The sequence below is a fragment of the Cajanus cajan genome, chromosome 2 (genome assembly GCF_000230855.2).
Source record: "Cajanus cajan strain Asha chromosome 2, NIPB_CcT2T_4, whole genome shotgun sequence".
Classification (NCBI taxonomy): domain Eukaryota; kingdom Viridiplantae; phylum Streptophyta; class Magnoliopsida; order Fabales; family Fabaceae; genus Cajanus; species Cajanus cajan.
Genome location: NC_138518.1, coordinates 12466744 through 12486268, shown reverse-complemented (window position 1 = coordinate 12486268; position 19525 = coordinate 12466744). Strand labels below are relative to the sequence as shown.

Genomic DNA, 19525 nt, shown 5'->3' with positions numbered 1-19525 from the left:
AAAATTGTTGATGATATGTAATGAAAATGTACATATGTATTCTAAATTAGAGTGTCACAAGCTATAACAAGTTAGATCCAAGAAACTCATTTAATTTTGACTTAAAAAATGAGACCAAATATTATGATTGATTTTAGTTATTGATATATACACCTCTATTAATTAATAATACACCTTCTACATTTTTCTTCTTCTTTATTTATTCCTTAAATACTCATTTTTTGAAAAAAAAAATAGAAAGTACTTTTCAATAGTATGTTTTATATTGTAGTCTTCGTGAGAAAAAATATACTTCCGAAAAAATATTTTTTGAAAACAAAAAGATATGCTTTTGGAAAATAATATTTGGAAGCAAAAATATATATACTTCCAAAAAGTACTTTCTTTGTATTTTTTGCTTCCATAAAATACTTTCTAAAAGTGTATTTTTTGTCTTTTCGAAAATACTTTATGAAAATATGTTATACTCCCCTGAACACCAAGAGTAAAAATATACTTTCAGAAAATATTTTTTGGAAGTATATATTTTTGCTTCGGGAAAATACTTTCTAAGAGTATACTTATACCCAAACTTTAAAAATATATACTTTTGAAAAATACTTTTCGAAAGAGAAAAAATATATTTTAAAAAAAGTAGTTTCAAAAAGACAAAAATATACTACCAGAAAGAACTTTTTGGAAGAGAAATATTTTACTCTTCCATAAATATATTTGAAGAAATAGAAAGCACAATTTCAGAATAAAAATAATATGAAAAATATATTGTTTATAATCAATAATTTATTGTAAAATCAACATGTCATTAATTTGAAACACAACATCTTCGTAAAATTTACAATCTTGTATCCAATATATGCAATATTGAAGATAGAGTAAAAATTTGGAGATTAAAAATTGTTGAAATTAAGAGTATAAAACAAATAGAGGTTAAATATTAATAAAGATCTAATGAGTGTCTAAGTTGTTGGAGAGAAAAAAAAAAAGAAATAAAATATAAATAAAAAAAGACATATGAAGAGTGATTAGTAAGAAATAAAGTAATGGAAGAAAATGTAAAATAAAAAAAAACAAACAAAACAAAATAGTGGAAGAAAAGGGTGAAAAAAGAGGGGTTAATGAAGAAAATAATTTTTGAATTTTTTTAAAAAAATTAAAAGGATATTTAAGAATTTTTTTGACAAAAATTGAGAAGGGGCATATTTATTAGAAAGGGACTAGTGTATATAATATTTGCCTTAATTTTATTTTTTTTTTTAACTTTTTTCTTAGTTGAGCTGATATTGAATTGTGATAGGACTAAAAAGACTCAAATTTAATTTAAATTTAAAACTTAAATTCGAACCATAAATTTTATCAAATAAGTTTCAACTCATTTTTCCGCCTCTAATTATATTTCCAAGAACGAATATGAACAATTCTTAAGTAAGAATGTTTTATTAACTATTTTCTTTCTCATTAACTTATATGATTTTTACTGCATTAAGCATCACATTTGTATTTATATTTTTTATTCCTGTTCAATATTATTAGTATTCCTTTGGCGAGTGAAATTGAAATTGAATTTTTTGGATTTGAAATTTCTTGAAGTTCTTACAAAATTAGATTCATAATTTCAGATCCTACCAATTTAAGTTTTTTTTCTTCTAATTTTTATTTGATAATACATGTCATTTTGAATCCCGAATTTCACACTCATCATTATAATACACCGACTTGGAAATTTTCAGATAGAAAAACTTGAAATATTTAAAAGGTTTGAAGCAAAACAAATAAAAATTAAGGAGTGGAAACTCAATTTTAGTTCCCAATACCAACAGGTAGTGAACGAAGGTAAAAAGGAAATGTAGAGGAAGGAATAAAGGAAAAATATAGATTATTGGAAAAAAAAAATGATGTACCTTAACCTTTGTTCGAATAGACATTAATAAATTGTCTTTTTCGGTTTTAATTAGATCAATTTGTTTCACTGGTTGGAGTAAGTCTTGAATGAATTCTTTTCATTTGTTTCCCTTCACCTTACTTAAAGAAAAAAGAAGTTCACAATTCTCAATTTTACATTAGGAATCACAATAGGTAGGATTTAAATAGGATGGTATAGTATCAGTTCTTATAGTCGCGTTTAAAAATAATAATTGTATCTAATTTTATATCTATGCGATAATAATTTTAATCTTTATTTTTATACCCACTAGAAACATGTGTATTCATACTTTCACCTTGTGTCTTGGATTACAAAATATTTGATTCTTGTAAATATGTAAGATTGCAAAAGGAAAAAATATGCTAGATAGAATCTCAATTATAATATCATAATACAATTTAAATAAATAATTATTAAATAATAATAATTATATATATATGGGATGGAACAGATTGAATATCATAATACCCATATTTACTAAATTTTACATATCTATACCTTTTTCTTACACATCTTCATATAAGTGAATATTTATCTGTCTTATATACAAGTATATTTAAGGATGCTCTGTCCCTAGGATACGGATCTATTTTGCCTTTCCTAAATTTACATGTTTTTGTAACAATAAGTGTTAGTGTCGGTCATCTTAAGACCATGTTATGTTTTCAACAAAAAATTGTCAATGTCGATCAACGAAATAAAATTTCAATATAAGTTTCAGGAAAAAAAAAAAAACAATAAAATACCACAAACCCTACACCCAAAGTTTTCTGCTTTAAATTTCGATCAGAAGAAATGCCAATATACTCTTCTCTACAAACCTTATGATTAAGTTAAATCCATACCAGGCCTACTAAATAAAAGAAATAAAACCTTTTAGATTAAAAGTGAAAGCTACATTATTTGATTAAACTTACAAATTTATCCAATGAAAATTCATCTTACTACCCATATATGTAACGAATCAAAAGCAAGGACACTCGCTCCTTATATAATGAACTCTACAAATTATTTATTTATTTTCAATAAATTTTAACTAATAAAAAAATATATGGCTGACACTCGTTATAAAATGAAATATGAAATGAGACATTCGACTCTTATAATGATTTAAACAGGATATAAACAAATGAAGTGCAAGACACTAAAGCGTTGATATATATAAACAAATGAATGGATAAACTTAATGGTACACCTACATTTCCCTAATGCAACTATTTGTACAAGTATAGGAGCTTCTCAGTACCTGTGTTACATCATATCTCTAATCCTATTCAACTTTCCTACATACAAAACTGTATTCAGTTCTGAAGTTCCGAAAATTAGATGGAATGATGAAAACTCAAGCATTTGTGCTGCTTCTATACACAACTAGCCGAAAGCAAATCCTTGTAACTAAGGATTCAATTCTTGTGCACTTCAAAGGTGAGCTACTCATCATCATCTTCGAACTCATCGGGTATATGCAATTTCTCAATGGCAGCCTATTTTAAAAAAAGAATAAGAAGCTTCAAGTCACAAAGGAAAAATAAATACAAATAAATATGACAGCGACCGTAAGTTCAAACATCTACTATAGTGATCATACAAATTAGCTAAACATTCAACATACCAATCAGAGAACATATAGATCATTTATTTGTAAGGGGGCGTTTGTTTTAAGTCATTTTCCTCTATTACAATATGAAAGTGAGAATTTTGATCTCTAAGTTTGTTAGAAAGTCACACAAAACATTCCCAAATATCTTTTCTTTTCAGGAAAGTTATATTCTCTCGAGTGTCAGAGTTTTATTCCCAGGTTAAAAGAGTAAGTGATATTCCTATGCGAAAATTGGAAGTTAATTTCCATAACATTTGTAACTTTCATTTTTATTCAAATTATATTTTATATTTTAGAAAATATTCCCCCAAGAATATAAAAATGAACCAAGCACATTTTCTTATATTTTTAGGAATAACATTCTGGACTATATTATTTCTAAGAATGCGATTCTCGGGTAAAAAGTATTAATCCGTGAAACAAGCACCCCTTAAAAGTTGAGTTCAGAGCAAAAGGATTGTTATAACACTGTTGTAAGCCAATCACCTTAATGATAGCGGCATCTGTGGCAGATGGTTTCAAATCCAAAGCAATACCATAATGAAACATGGCTCTCTCATGCATGTTACGCCTTCTATAGATATTGCCCATCAAAGCATAGACACTACTTTCATCCGGAGCACACTGTTTAAGATCCTCTAGGACATCCAAAGCCTCGTCAAAATTTGATAAGCTCATTAGTATGTTGGCTTTTTGATACATGGGAAGTGGATTTTTCTTATCTGCCAAGATAGCCTTCTCCATTATGACCAATGCTTCCTCGCTTCTCTGACAAATCACAGAAGTATAATTTCAGAATTCTGGATACAGAAACATGAGCAAAAGACAAATGCAATTGTAGCTTGCACTACTACAACTAGTGCGGCAAGAGATTATTAACCTTTAAAGCATGCAAAGCAGTTCCAAGGTATGTCAATATAACAGAAGATCGTGGGTTGATTTGGAAGGCCATACGGAAATGATGTTCAGAGAACTCCAACTTCTCTTGGCGAAGATATAGCATTCCTAGTCCATACCATGCGTTATAGTGCCTTGAATCAACCCTGAGTGCACTCTGGTAGCACTTAATTCCATTTTCAAAATCTTCTAGGGCAACATACCTGCAAAGAACAGTGAATTATGAGAGCATAAAAAGTTGCTGAAAACATGTGAGGATGCATGTGTGTCATAAACAAAAGATTCATGTCCATACTCATGCCCACAAAGGGTGTGTGCATATGCAAATCTGGGATTCAGTTGAACAGCTCGTTGAAAATTCTTCAATGCAGTTTCGTGATCTTTCTGAAGGCTGTAGCAATTACCCATGGCACACCTACCACAATATTCAACCGAAAAGATAAACCAAATAAAACAATAATTAAAATAGAACAGCAAATTACAGCAAAAGTTTGGGGGGGCGGGGGGGACTTTCAACCCTTGAGCTTTCAATTTGCCAAATAACATTTCTTGGTGCTTGAACAGAAAGATAATATTATCATCAGCATGGTTATGAAAGGCTTCACAAGCAAATAGCCCTATTAAACCAAAATGTACACGTTTTGGAAACATGAGACAATTTAGGTCAGTGTATGTGAACACATGCACACACCACACACAAAATGATGCAATTTTAAGCCATCTGGAAAAAAATATAGTACATAAAAAAGACCTCTAAGAAGAAATGTCAGTTGAAAAAATAGAAAGATTTTACACAGAATTAAAATGAAGTTCAACGTAACACTACCAAGATTGAGGAGCTAAGCGATCAGTTGAAATCAGTTCCTGAGCCAGGTAACTCAGCTTCATATCTTCCTTTAAATGCTGCACCAGAAATAAGTCAGTTTGTCATGCAAGTAGGCATTTAAAATTTTAAACTTGAAGTGGGAGGAAGAAGCTAAAGAAATACAAGGATATTCTAGGTGCCACACATCACCATCCAGGTTTCCTATGTAATTTTGTAGAAGACAACCAACAAAAAAAGTATTCATTTTAGCAACACATGGTTTATTAGCCTCTTCCCTGAATTTTTAGCCTGTAGCTACATATAAGAGAAAAAATAGGCTCAAACATATTCTAGGTGTAACATTAGCCTAGGAGCCCAGAACAAGGGCATGAAAACATTGTTGATTAAGGCAATATCTTCTGTCAAGAGACTTTCTAGTTGAATAGAACAAATATGCAAGTGCCAAAGGCTTGGCATCAAAGAAACACACAAATGATTTTCTTTTTACAAAGAAAATATATGTGAACTCACATAAAGGACTGTTGAGTGTATATCCATTCCTTCCAAACTATAAGGTGTAATCTGACGAGCAAGAATAAAGGCACGATCAGCTTCCAAATGATCAACTAGCTCAAAGTACGCTTTTCCAACCTGCATTAAAACATGTTCAAGTAAGGAGATTTCAAGGGGATTGAATTGGTGAAACAAAATCCAAACCTTATCTGGAAAGTGACAGTTTTTTCATTCTGACCTTGAGAACAAGGCTGTTTCTGTACCAGGAGGCATTGATAGGCCAAGTTCTATTAGGCAGTTATGTTTGTATTAATTGGATACTTATGTTCTATGGCATGAGTTATAGTTTTATATATGTGGTGTGATGCGACAGACCTGTGGAAGACAGTTAATATCTAAATAATCAACCCTGGATTGTATTAGTAGCACCTTGCAGCCTACCCCGAGACCACAAAAGCAAGATAGCAAAAACTGGGCCTAATCACTATTGCAAAGTCTAGAAAACAATATAAATAATTTATAGCATACACATATAAATAGTCAAAAATAGAAATACACATTAAATAATTATGTATCAATATCTTATATTATTTAAATACTAGTTGGGAAAAAAAAAAAAAAAAGATACTTCGTGCTTTTGTTAAAAAAGAGGGAGGGGAGAATAACAAATCTCTCTCCTAATAGTTTGTGCGGTTATTAGAGATTGTGTAGTTATTAGTAGTAAAATAGAGAAGATAAAAGTGGACTCCAAGTGGGGTTATCCCTTTTAATATGAGCGAAGAAATGAGAAAGAGAAGTTAAAAACTGAGGGAAGGGGGAACTTAAAAAGTAAGAGCATGTATGTCAGAGAACACATAAGACAGGATCTTAAAATGGGAAGACAAAAATTAATAGGGTCAATTTGGAAAAATGGAAAAGACATAAAAATTAATAGGGGCAAAAACAAAAAGGTTTAAAAAATTAAAAGTATGAAAATCAAGCAGAAAATAAAATCAGGTGAATTCAATTTTTCACCCCAAATTTTGAAATCAAAGCCACTTACATACACAGTCACCACAATTTCGTTGCAAAACATGGCCACCTACTGCAACAGCACCCGGGAAGATAAAAGTGGATACCAAGTGGGGTTATCCCTTTTACTATTAGTATAAAAGTATAGATTATTGTTAGGAAAAACTCAAGTCTCACATAGACTAGAAATTTGAAAAATAACGAGTTTAAAAGTGGGAGGCAAACCTTATCTCACAAACCAATTTTATAGGATTCGGTTAAGTCCATAACCTATTTTCTTAGAATGGCATCTAGAGCCTCTTAATCCTTGACTATGGCTTACACAAACAATCAAGAACCAATTCACGTGCCACCATTGCAATCACATTTTCAGCACAATGGCAATCCATCATCTTCAACTGCGATAATAGTTTCAATCGCTTTTTTAGGTCAAATCACATAAAAACTTGATGATAAGAATTTTTTTTTTGGCTTCAGCAAACCGAGCATGTAATCAAGGCACACATGCTTCATCACTATATCATTTCACCTTGAATTCCATCGAATTTTCTTACTGAAGAAGACCATGATCTTAATCACGTCAATTCACAATATCTTGCTTGAGAATAGCAAGATCAGATGCTACTTGCATGATTACAGTCATCTTTCTCGAGTTCGATGCTCTCTCGTGTTCTTGATTGTCTTCATTTATACGAAGTGTGGGAGAAAATTCATTCACACATTCATCATCAGACTCACAAGAGCTCAACAATCGCAATCTCAACATCATCACTCCGCCATAGAAGATCATCTTGTTAGTGAGTATCTTCTTCTCATCAAAGATGATCCTGCATCATCTTGTCAGCATTTGGATGCAATTCTTGAAGGATTACCTCAAGAATTTGATTCGATTATCTTGTTAGTTGAAATTGAAGGTTTGATTCTTGCTCAAGAACAGCGTCTTCAGAAATATCGCAAAAAGGTTTTAGTTGATACAAACACAACTACAACTCCATCACTAAATCTCACACATAGCACTCCTCAGGCTACTGCGAATATCACAGATGGTGAAAATCTCTCCAAGCAAAACCCTAACTATCAAAATCTGTCAACATAGTTTGCAAATTTATGGCTAAACCCTTGGAATCTCACTTGATAGCAGTGAAGCACATACTAAATTATCTCAAGGGTTCTCTAAATAGTAGATTACTATTTTCCCCTTCAATTCCTCATCAACCTTTGTCCATTCAAGCCTTTTGTTATGCAGACTGGGCTGCTGACCTGGATGACAGATGTTCTACCTAAGAGCTACCATTAACTTGGGACCAAACCTTATTTCCTGGTGGTCTTGCAAACAAACGATGGTATCTAGATCAAGTACAGATGTTGAATATCTAAGTTTATTTGCAGCCACAGTATACATCCTTTGGATTCAGACTCTTCTAAAAGAACTTTCAGTCTCACATCAGACTACTATAGTTCTATGTGATAATCTAAGTGTAGTTCACTTAGCTCACAATTCGGTTCTTCATGCTAAATCAGGGCAAATGGAACTAGATGTGTTCTTTGTTCGAGATAAAATTCTTGGCCTTGCCAAGAAACTTTTGGTTAGGCACATTCCTGGTCAAGATCAGTGGGCTAATCTTCTTATGAAGCTTCTATCACCTACTCGATTCTCTTTTATAAAGACCAAACTCAATGTTGTTGATCTTCCTCTTGTCTCTCACCCACCTTGAGTTTGTGGGGAAGCGAGTGTTAAACTCGTCTGCTAAGTATTATTTTGTAAACCATAGTCAATCTGTATGTTTGATTAATAAGTCAATTAGTTGTAACTGTCACTGTTAGACAGTTATAACCTCTCCTCCTTAAGTCTCTGTACTATATATAGAATTCTAAACAAAGACTCAATTCATTGTATCAAAAACATTTCAATCAATGAATTACATTTTCAATTAATATGGTATCAAAGCTATCTAGAATCACTTTAAAAGGGTTGCCCACCATTGATATACACACCAAGTCCAATAATGTTGGACGTGAGGGAGTGTTTGGGGAAAAACTCAAGTCCTACCTATCCTAAATCATTAAAAAGGTTAAAGAAACCCATGAGTTTATAAAAAAACATAAATCTAATACAATTTGTACAAAGCTAAATAAAAGGTGCTCACTTTCGAGAGCCTCAAAACATTTTTTTATTAATGAAACACTAGTAATAATTAGTTGTTTAGAATCTGCTCCTACAGATGAGCAGATCAATGGGAAGGCGTTTAAATTGAAGCTACTGTCTGCTGTGAAAATTCATCCAGCATCTACATCAACAGCCCCACCCAAGGAGAGTGATCCTTTAAAGAGACTTGTTCTTTAAAGTTTTAGATTTATTTTTCTTTTAAACTCATGAGATAAGGGTTTTTTGTTTAGTTTTGTTTTATTTTATTTTAAGTTTTGATATGGAGTAATAACTAGTGTTTTGTTTGGATATGGAGTAATATTGGAGAAGAATGAGAAAGAAAGGCTAAAAACTGAGGGAAGGAGGAACTTAAAAAGGAGGAACATGCAAGTCAGAGAATAAATAAAAAGGGGAAACTTAAAATGGGAAGACCAAAATTAATAGGGGCAATTTTGTAAGACTGCTGCAACAGCAAACCCAAACCGCACCTGGGATTAGTGTCACCTGTTCCAAATCTGCAACCACATCCCATGTATCACAGTTAAAGTGGCACAATTAACTACATCGGTTAAGCTATTAGTTTGTTGCTTGTGAGAATTGCTCAAGTCATTATAAGGAATACTTTAGCCGTGGATGGTTAACATAAAATTGAAATTCAAGGGAAGTGATTTATAATTCATTATATATATTTATATATAGGCTCCAAATTTGCATTATCTCGATACTTATCATATGTGCCAATACTTGCTATATTGCAAGCCCCTTCCAAAAAAAAATTAATCAGACATGCCTGGTATGCATAAACAACAGCAAATTGTTTTGCTTGCTTTATAGGTCAGTTTTATTTCTACTTGGTTTTTTTCCACCCATTGTGTTATTGTCAAAGACCAAACTTCCAAAAAGCATAACCTATCGGCTATCAGGTGGAGGAAGCCTAGAAACAATTTACATATTACACAACCCCTCACATAATAGCCTCCAGGCTTGAAGCCTGAAAAAACCACAAGCAAACTATACTTGGTGCTGAGATATAATTTAGGCTCTGAAATTGAATTTAACTGAGTTTTTCCTGTCCTTTGTTTTTATTTCTGTATTTATAGTCTCACCCAAAGTTGAAAAAGTTGTTATTTTCTTTACAATTTTAAAATTTAGGTTGTGGTCAAATTCATCCTTACAAAACCAACTTGTAAGGTGAAGATTGCCTCTATATATACTACTTAGATACTTTGATTAAACCACTTTCCAACACACTTCACTTACATCAAGGATTGAACATCTGCAAGTAATTTGATTACAACTCATTAGTTAGTGACCCGATAGACCCAACAATAATTGCTAAGATATCCCCTCATCCTTATAAATTTTGGGTTTTGGCCTAGCTCATCCTTACAAAATCATAATGCTAGCAGTACTCACTCCAACACTCTCCCTACTATTAGTTGAAAACCACAAATTTTGGTGGTCCTACCACTCATTAAATGAGATGCAAAACGCATAAAATTTGTGTTTTTCAATAAATTTTCACCAACAATAGTGTTAGAGAGAGTCTCACTAGCACTCCTCTCACAAATATAGTAAAAGATTAGTTATAAAGTGGATATGATTAATTTTGATTTGAGGTTAGAACCTTGAAAAACAACAAGACTTTATATACACAAAATTACTATTTTTATTAGTGAGGAAAGTGAAGAAGTGTAACTAAGGGGAAGATAAGATATCCTTCAAACAAAGTGGGAAAAAATTAAGTACATTAAAGAGCAATATTCCTTGGTGCACCCAACAACATCTTGGAACTAAATAACATAAGCCTAAATGCAGTATATCTCTATATAAATGTTTTTGACAGATCCCAATGGAAGACATGAGAAAGCAAGCCAAGCTACCAAAATTACCTGAGAAAGAACCCAGCCAGTGTTGTAATGCTTCTGTGGAAGTTTCAGGTAGGTATCCAGTGCATCCTGCTCTACCATAAACAAATATTAGAAAATAAATGGAACTAGTGACAAGGTATTTTCCTCATTTTATTTTTCCATTTTCAAGTCCCTAATTACGATACATTAAAAAATAATAGCAATATTATCTGGATTTTCTCCCAGAAATATTTAATTAATACCTGGCACCTATATAAGCAGGCAAGTCTATAGCCTTCACCAAGAATTTTTAGAAGGGTTAATATTTCTGAAGCACCAGTGATGACCTTAGCACCACTTGTTACTTGCCCGCCAATTTGAAAAGTTGCTGCTTCTTGCTCGTAAGTTTTGGCTTCAATGACAAGAGATGAACAAGAATTTGTAGATGTATTATTTGAAGAATCATCTGGAACATCATTACGGATCCCTAAAATTAAAGAAATGAGATATTATTAAGTATTTGGAACAAGGAAAATTTCAGGCAATAATCACATTAAGAACGAGGCGGAATTAACCACCATCATTAATCGATACGCAAACCTTCAGGTTAATATAGTTCAGTTCAGGATATTACGTTGACACCTAGCAATGGATTAATATTTTTAGCTGGCTCACCAATTTAAATAAACAGACATTAAAGGAGCAAGACCATCAATGGTATGAATTTCCTTATGATATATTTAGAAAGGCTATAGCATAGAAGAAAATTGACAAGAAATAACGGCATCAGCTGGGATGCAACTTGTACAAATAATGACTTAACAAGCATTGCAATAAAACTATTTGTGAAGAGAAACATTTCCACACAAAAGTGTAAACTTATACAATAGAGAAGAGAGATATATAAAGCTTCATCACCTTCATCAATGTTTTCATTGGCCCATGACTGTCCTTTCCGAATTGCCATGGTACGAAATGCCATATGGTTTAGCTTTGAACCTCCCTTGTAAGAGTTATTAGTTCCATTTCCAGATACAACTGTTGAATTAGCATTTGCATTTAAACTTGATTCACTAGAGAGTCTTGAACTACGTCGAGGACCAGAATCAGAAAATAATCTACCCGAAATCTGAAACAATATATATTTAGGGAATAAAGGAATGGTGAAAATGAGAGAATATAATAATAATAATATAATATGGTCTGGAAAAGTCAAGCATTCAACCCAGAGTACATATTATTGCAATCATGCAAAACATTCTTCAAAAAAACTAAGTTACTCAACAGAATAAATGGTCAATTAATTCACACATCATAATATGGCAAATATATTGAATAATGTATAGCAACAAGTAAACATCCACAAAGAACAGAATGCAAAATAAACTATAGCTAAGCTGAAATGTTGAAAGAATGCAGAAAATTGAGCAACAATGCAATCATCTAAATGAAAAACAATGGCAATTGGTAACATGAATTGAAAAGGTAAATTCAGATGCCTGTAAAATATTTATTAGATGGAAACAAAATTGATGTCCAATAATGTTGATAAAAAAAAAGTGCCATTCTCAAAATAAAAGGCTCATCTAGCACAATGCTTGATTGAAGTTTGCCAGTTTTGATACTAACAATCTATACAAATCAATAACACTAATGACAAAAAGGACAAAAGAAAAGATTAAGCCACTTATCAAATCAACCTCTATATACAGAGAAAATGCCAGATAGTTGACATGTTTATCTATTGATGCAAATAGAGTTTGAACAACAGAATGAACCTTCCGTAACTTTCCTTCACCCACAAACTTTCTTCGAGGGGCTTGAATAGAAGAGTTCACTGTTGACTTGGGAGAACTGTCAGCACCAAGTGTAGAAACATTCTGACCATTTGGCAGCACATTCCTACACAACGGGGGTGGAGCAACACTTGACAACTGCAAACAATGAGAACAGACGTGTTATTCATTTGAAAGGAAAAATGGACATGAAACATAAATGTAATTGTGCAAGGAACATGCATTATCAATTTATCATTTAAGGAAAAATGGGATGGGGTGTTATAAAAAAAAATTAATAAACATTGACAGGCACACACAATAAAACTACACCCATGTCACCTGTACAACCATCGGAGATGGGGTGTTACAAAATGACGTGTTAGATGAACTACTATTAATAGGTTGACCAGAAGCTCCTCCTAATATAGATGCTCCATGATGATATGCAGCAATATCCTTGAGACCTTGCATTTGTTTGAGTTGCCTTGGACTCAATTCTTCAGACATACAAGGTCTAGTAGTGGCAACTTCATTACTATCTACAGGTGACACGTTTGGGTTTGGAGAGGTTGAACAATTCAGGTATTGCTTTTGTATGCTAAAAGCTGCTGCTTCACCAAAAACTAGAGTTGCTTCTTCAGCAGCACCTAGATATTTAGAAAACTGTGTAATGATAATAACGATGAAGGAACATACAAAAAGAATAATACATAGATATATATTAGAAAAATGAAACAGTTACTTAATTACATAAAATCTCTTTTTGCATTGGTTTTATGGCATACTTATGTTTCTATTGAGCCATATGACAGATTCAGTATTTGATAAAGCCATCAGCACTTTAGTAAGAAAATTAACCTTTTTTCTCATGCTCATAACTGTTTAGTTTTTTCATCTATCACATGTGCAAACCACAATAAACTATGCCCAATGCTCTGATACCCAAACAAAATGTTTAAAGCTTAAACAATAAGTGCATCATTACTGTACCGTACCATACAGCTTAAAATGTTTGCGCTGCTTTAAGCAGCATCCTTAGTTGATCAAAGCTAAAATTAACCTCATCCAACAGGCAAACACAAACAACTTAGCATGTAGCCATTTAAACTACTAGGTTTTGCCAGTTACTTGGGAATCAAATGAAATCATCTCACATTACCTAATATACACAACTCCTCATATGCAACCCACATAAGAGGATCCATTGAAAGTGCCTGCTTGAAGTGTTGTATGGCACTTTTCCTTCTGTCAGTGTATCTGAAAAGGAAGAATGATTATTAAAGAGAATATAGAAGAATGACTAAACATAAAATAGCATGAACTAAAATAAAAGTGAAAGCAAATACAGATGTTTAAAAACAATTCAATGGAAATCAAATCAAAGAACACAAAGGACCAATGCTTCGTTAAGCACAATACCAAATACTTAATGGGAATCAACCACCAAATCACAACCAAGGCTGTGAGATGAACATGTTAGAGATTTGACAAAAGGAAATGCTAATAGGAAAAAATGAGATTATCTAAATGTTATAGAATACTACATGAAATTTTCGTGCACTATCAGTCCGAATAGTTTTTAAGTTTAGGCTGCTTGGCAAAAATAGATTGTATAAACTGGTTATAATATCCAAGAAAAGAAATAACACATTGTTTTCTACTTAAAATGTGCCCAACAATATGCCTTATCCAATTCTCAATAGATTCTTTTTGGAGTTGTCAATCCTTTGTAAATTAGATAGTTTACAAAAAACCAAAAAAATTTACTACAAATTATTAATATTTCTAGGGAATAGTTATCAAATCTTAGACAACAATACGGTGGTAAATTAATATTTTTTATATACAAATTAAAAAATTTATATTTATATTATGTGCATATAAATGCTCAAAATTAAAAATAATAAAGATTCATTACAAATTCACAATAAACAATAAAAAAAAGTCATAGGATTTAAGCAAAACATACAAGTAAATAACAATAAAAAGTCAAGGTAGGAAACAAACAAAATTCAAAAGACATACATATTTCAAATACAAGACGACTTAAACATTCAATAAAAAGTGAGGGAGCGTGCTGAAGAGAGAAAAAAAGAGGAAGATAAGAATTCATATATGGAAGCATGGGAAACTACATCCAATCAGGGATTTTTTTAATTCTGAAAAATGGAAAGGAAATTTCAACCTTTCCCCTAGCACCCCCAAAAAAGATGCTGAAAAATGAAGTTTTCAACAAAAAAATAAATTATTCTAGCACGCTATGGTGCTTCTACGGCCACGATTTTGGTAGTGGCTGTAGCCACTAATGATTGCTATTTGAAAACACACCACTATTCAAACTTCATAGTGGTTCATGGCTGCTCTGCACTGCTATACCGCTATAGCATGCTTCTAGGGAAGGTCATAGAACACTTAACTTCTTGTGCATTCCACTGAGGTGATAAGAGGTAAGAACAAAAACACTAATTTGGTGTCATTGTTAAATATTTGCATGTATGTATGATGTGATTTAGCCAAATCACAATTAGTTAGATTATTCAATTTAAAATTATCAACGAATATATATATTTTGGAGGGTGGGCTTTCAATCATTGAAGAGAAGACAGTTCAGCCACCTGTAAATGAGCCCTAATAGATAATGACCAGCTGCACCATTTGGAACCTACATAGTGAGAAAATAAAAAATAACAAAATCATTCACCTTCTCCCAGAAAACACACCAACAAACTATGATAAAGCAACTTGAAACAGAGGGGATGTCAGAACATATGTGATAAAGGAATCAATAATAGAAAACTAGACAAGAAATAAAGCAGAATGAGAATGACAAAAAATTTAAAATAGTTTGGGAAATAAAATATAAACCTATATATTTTTATAATTTAATAATTGGGTGATAATCATTAATCTAAAATACATTCTAAATTGTGTTCTATACCTCTGCACCAGGCTCATTGGCAGGACACAATGTTGCTTCAGCTTCACTAAGAAGATCCATATGAAAACATGATAATGCAAACAAGTACCGAGATTGAGCCATTTGGGTCCCTTCAAGCAATAAAGAGGAAAAATAACAAGAGATATAATAAGAACTGCTACGAATTAATAGCAACAAAAGGAAGTGAAACAATATATTAAAGCTAATTAAAGACATACAAAAAGGAAGGTGATATTTAAAAATAATAGGAACATAGCTCCAAAACTGGTCGAGACATAACTGAAAATGGCAAGAAACGTACCCTTTAAGATATGGTATGCAGAATAAGCTTGATTACTATGCAAGTAACAGCCAGCTAACAATTGCAAATTTGTCTGCATAAAACAAACACAATTACCCAACACTGACGAAGAAAGTGTAAAAGATCTCCTTAAGAGAGTGACATTGACTTAATAAATAGCCAAAAAATAAAAAAGGGTGCGAACAAATTTCATGAACAAGTAATAACTATCAGCATATTAAAGACACAAAGATCTTGATTAGGCACATCCCAATAAAATTATCAGAGGCATATTCGAAACACATATAACTTTGTACAAAGTAAAAAAGATAAGGAGGGTATGTCATACATATCAATTCAGAATGACTATGCCAACATGTATGATAATAATAATTAATTAATAATATCGCACATCACAAGAGTGAAGCTTAACTTCTTTCTAATTGACATGTGCACAATCCACATTTGCTGAGAATGAATATAATAAACATTAGGTTATGCTATATCTTGGGCAGCAAGAGCGTTTCAATATAAGTAGAACAAAACAACATCTAATCATAAACCTAATCCTAAAAAACCTGCAAAAACAGTTTCATGTTATACAAGTAACCATTGAAAGTTGGACAGTCCGACCAAGTAATTGCCTTTGTCTTTCAAGATTTGCACTTGAGGTGCTGTGAACCATCCAACTGAGCCAATGGGCAAGCCAACCAAGGTCCAGCCCATGACTGTCAGGGAGCAGCCAATCAGGCCCAGCCTTGGTATCGCGAATGGAAAAACCAATATTACATTTTGACAGAACCCTTGTGCACCACTATTAGGAAGATGCTAGAAGGCCACAAAGAATTCACGGGCCCTTGATCTTAGGGGCCCAATATAACAGTCTTTAAAACCTTCCCACAAACCTAGCAAAGGCACAATTGGCACCAACCCCACAAAATGGCAGGAATGGTTAAAGGATGACACACACATTAAATAGGCGTCACCAACCTAGGTCACATCCGACCACACATTATAGAACTCAATGAACTCAGGTTCATTTTCCCTAGCATAAACAAAAGTCATGCCAAAACTTCTAGAACTGAGCTATAACCACAAGTATCCCTTCAAACTCAGAAAGCAGAAAATTAATCATCCACCATTCATTACTTAAACCCAGCAAACACTCAAAATGAGACTTCAATCCACAATTCAATTCAATCACACTATTAAAGCAACATTAAAATCACTCCAGAACAAAAAAAAATACTGCATCTTCATCAAGAAACTTTCACAGAGAATCAAATTAAACAGTTATTGATACCCTAACCTAAAGTCATGAATTTCACGCATACATAACGTAGGGAAAAGAAGAGCTAAGAAAAAGAAAAAACAACGGAAGTTTCTCAAGCTCGAAGTCCCCAGCAACTAATTTTCTTTTCGGTTTAGGTTTATCCGATTTTCCGAAAAACCAAACAGAGATTTGAAAATAAAATAAAAAAGTTCATGAGAGTGTTGACAAAGAGGGGAGAAAAACACCTCGGAGGGAAACTGAGCACAGAGACGTTGCGAGATGAAGATGGCGTTGGAGTGCATGAAATGGTGAAGACTCTTCTGCACGCAATCTACGAGTATTGCTTCCATGGCTCTCGTCCCTAACGTTAGTTTTTTCACTCAGAGAAAAACAGGAACTAAATTTAACAAAGGAGTGGGAGTGGGGTTTTTGTTTCAGGTTCTGTGTTATGTTTTTGGTTTGGGTTCAAATTGGGGACGGCACGTGTTCCACTTTCGTTTTTGAAATTTGGTCACGTGACAATGCGTGATCGATAGTGGATTATGCAATATACTGTGAAATGATTGTTATCACTTATCATTTGATAGGATGGAATGTGTGGGATGGATGAGTGATAGTGGACAGGGAAATTCCATATGCTGATTCTTAATAATCTTCACTAAAACAAAAAGAGATTCATAAACTAAATAATATAATAAATTTGGTCTGTAAATTGAAATAGAATGAAACTGGGCTGTCCTTCAGAATCGGCCCATTTAAGGCCAGATTTAATAAGGTAATTGGGCTTAGATTTAAAATAAATAAATAAATAAATTGGATCATATCTGAGAAATGTTTATTAATTTTTTTTATTATTTTATAAAGAAATATAATTTCATTTTAGTCGATAACATATAACATGTAATTTTATCTACAACTTTATATATAAAGTGAAGATTCAACTTTAATCTTTAATTAAAGAGTATAAATATTAAATTATTTGATTTAATAATTTTTAATAAAATACTTTTATTTTTATTCAAGTTCTTCATATTTTTAAATAACTTGATGATATGATTGTGTAAGGCTCTAAATTACAATACTTTACACATATATATTTATATGCACATAAACATACACATATTATAAATTTAATATTTTTATTTTACATTTTTTCATTTAAAATGTTATATTTAATTTATATATATATATATATAACATGTCATTTAGTTTTCTATTACACTTGCTCTAATAGTTTTTTTTATATATATACATATATACCGTTTAGTTTTTTATTACACTTGTTCTAATTTCTAATAATTGTTATCATCGTCAAAAGCTCAAAATTTAGAAATTTTTTTTTGTCAAAAGTTCAAAATTTAGAGATTATTTTTTGTCAATTTTATTTAATGTAATTGTTTGGCTAAGAATGGAAGGAGTAAATTAAGACATCTTTAGAAGAGAAATAAGTAACATTATTATAGATTGTTATTTCAATTAAATTATTAGATACTGTTAAAGATGAGAATAGGTTAAGTTAGACTATAAATATCGATTCTATTTTATAAAATTAAAGTTTAAGTTTAATTTATTATTTATCATAGATTTTTTTATAGGTTTGATTAACTTTTTTAAAGTTTGACATGATATATTAGTCTTTTTATGCATTAATAACATTAAATAGACTAAAAATTTTAATCTTAAATAAGTTAATAATTATATTTTTAAATATATGTGCAAGTTTTTGTTTAATTTACATAATAAAAAAATTACTTTATTATTATTAAAATTTAGGGTTTAAAATAAAAAAAATAAAAAACTAGTTGAGAAATAACTCATAGATACTTATGTACATAAACGTACACTCAAATATAAATTATAATGAATAAGATAATCTTATTAAAAAAAATTTAAATAGTTTCTATATCACATTTGAAATATTCTAAATAATTAATTACTGAGATGAAGGAAAAAGTAAGCAAAGATGTAGTTACTAGAATTTTCATTTTTGATATATTAATTTCGCACAAATAAAAAATATAAAAAGTAATTTATTGATTTTTTTTTTAGACATTTGCCAATTATTCTCTTTATATATTTTGAGCCTCTTATGTAGAAAACTCAATGCCAAGTAGAATTAATCTACATTATATATCTATCTATATATATATATATATATATATATATATATATGAGAGTTATAATGACACCGGTGTAATTTTTATTAAGTATTACACTACTTAATAACTTTATATTAAATGTGAATTTTGTAAATCCAACCGTTAGATTGAAAGTTCATATCTCTTAGATCATATATACAAAATTTTATATTAATCCAATATGATTTGATACTTAATTTTTATAAAACAAAATTGACGTAATATATTCATTTCAAAATACACTAAAATATGAACACTTTGATTACCTTCAAGTTGGTTCAATTTTAACAAAATTTGATATACACGTATAAAGTGATATGAACTTTCAATCTAACAGTTGGATTTACAAAATTCACAATTAATATAAAGTTATTA

The 19525-nt window shown here is 31.4% G+C and overlaps 1 protein-coding gene across 1 annotated transcript; it reads right to left on the bottom strand.

Moving 5' to 3' along the window:
• Positions 1–3043: 3043 nt before the first annotated feature.
• Positions 3044–17607, bottom strand: LOC109818781 (cell division cycle protein 27 homolog B). The gene is made up of 16 exons (XM_020384308.3): positions 17258–17607; positions 15761–15833; positions 15460–15569; positions 15137–15183; positions 13681–13778; positions 12861–13168; positions 12522–12677; positions 11662–11872; positions 11007–11230; positions 10786–10851; positions 5755–5874; positions 5245–5321; positions 4714–4833; positions 4402–4621; positions 4008–4289; positions 3044–3405 (listed from the first exon to the last, which is right to left on the bottom strand). The coding sequence occupies exons 1-16, from the start codon at positions 17360–17362 to the stop codon at positions 3352–3354; spliced, it is 2271 nt and encodes a 756-aa protein (XP_020239897.2). The 5' UTR covers positions 17363–17607; the 3' UTR covers positions 3044–3351.
• Between the last annotated feature and the right edge of the window lie 1918 nt (positions 17608–19525).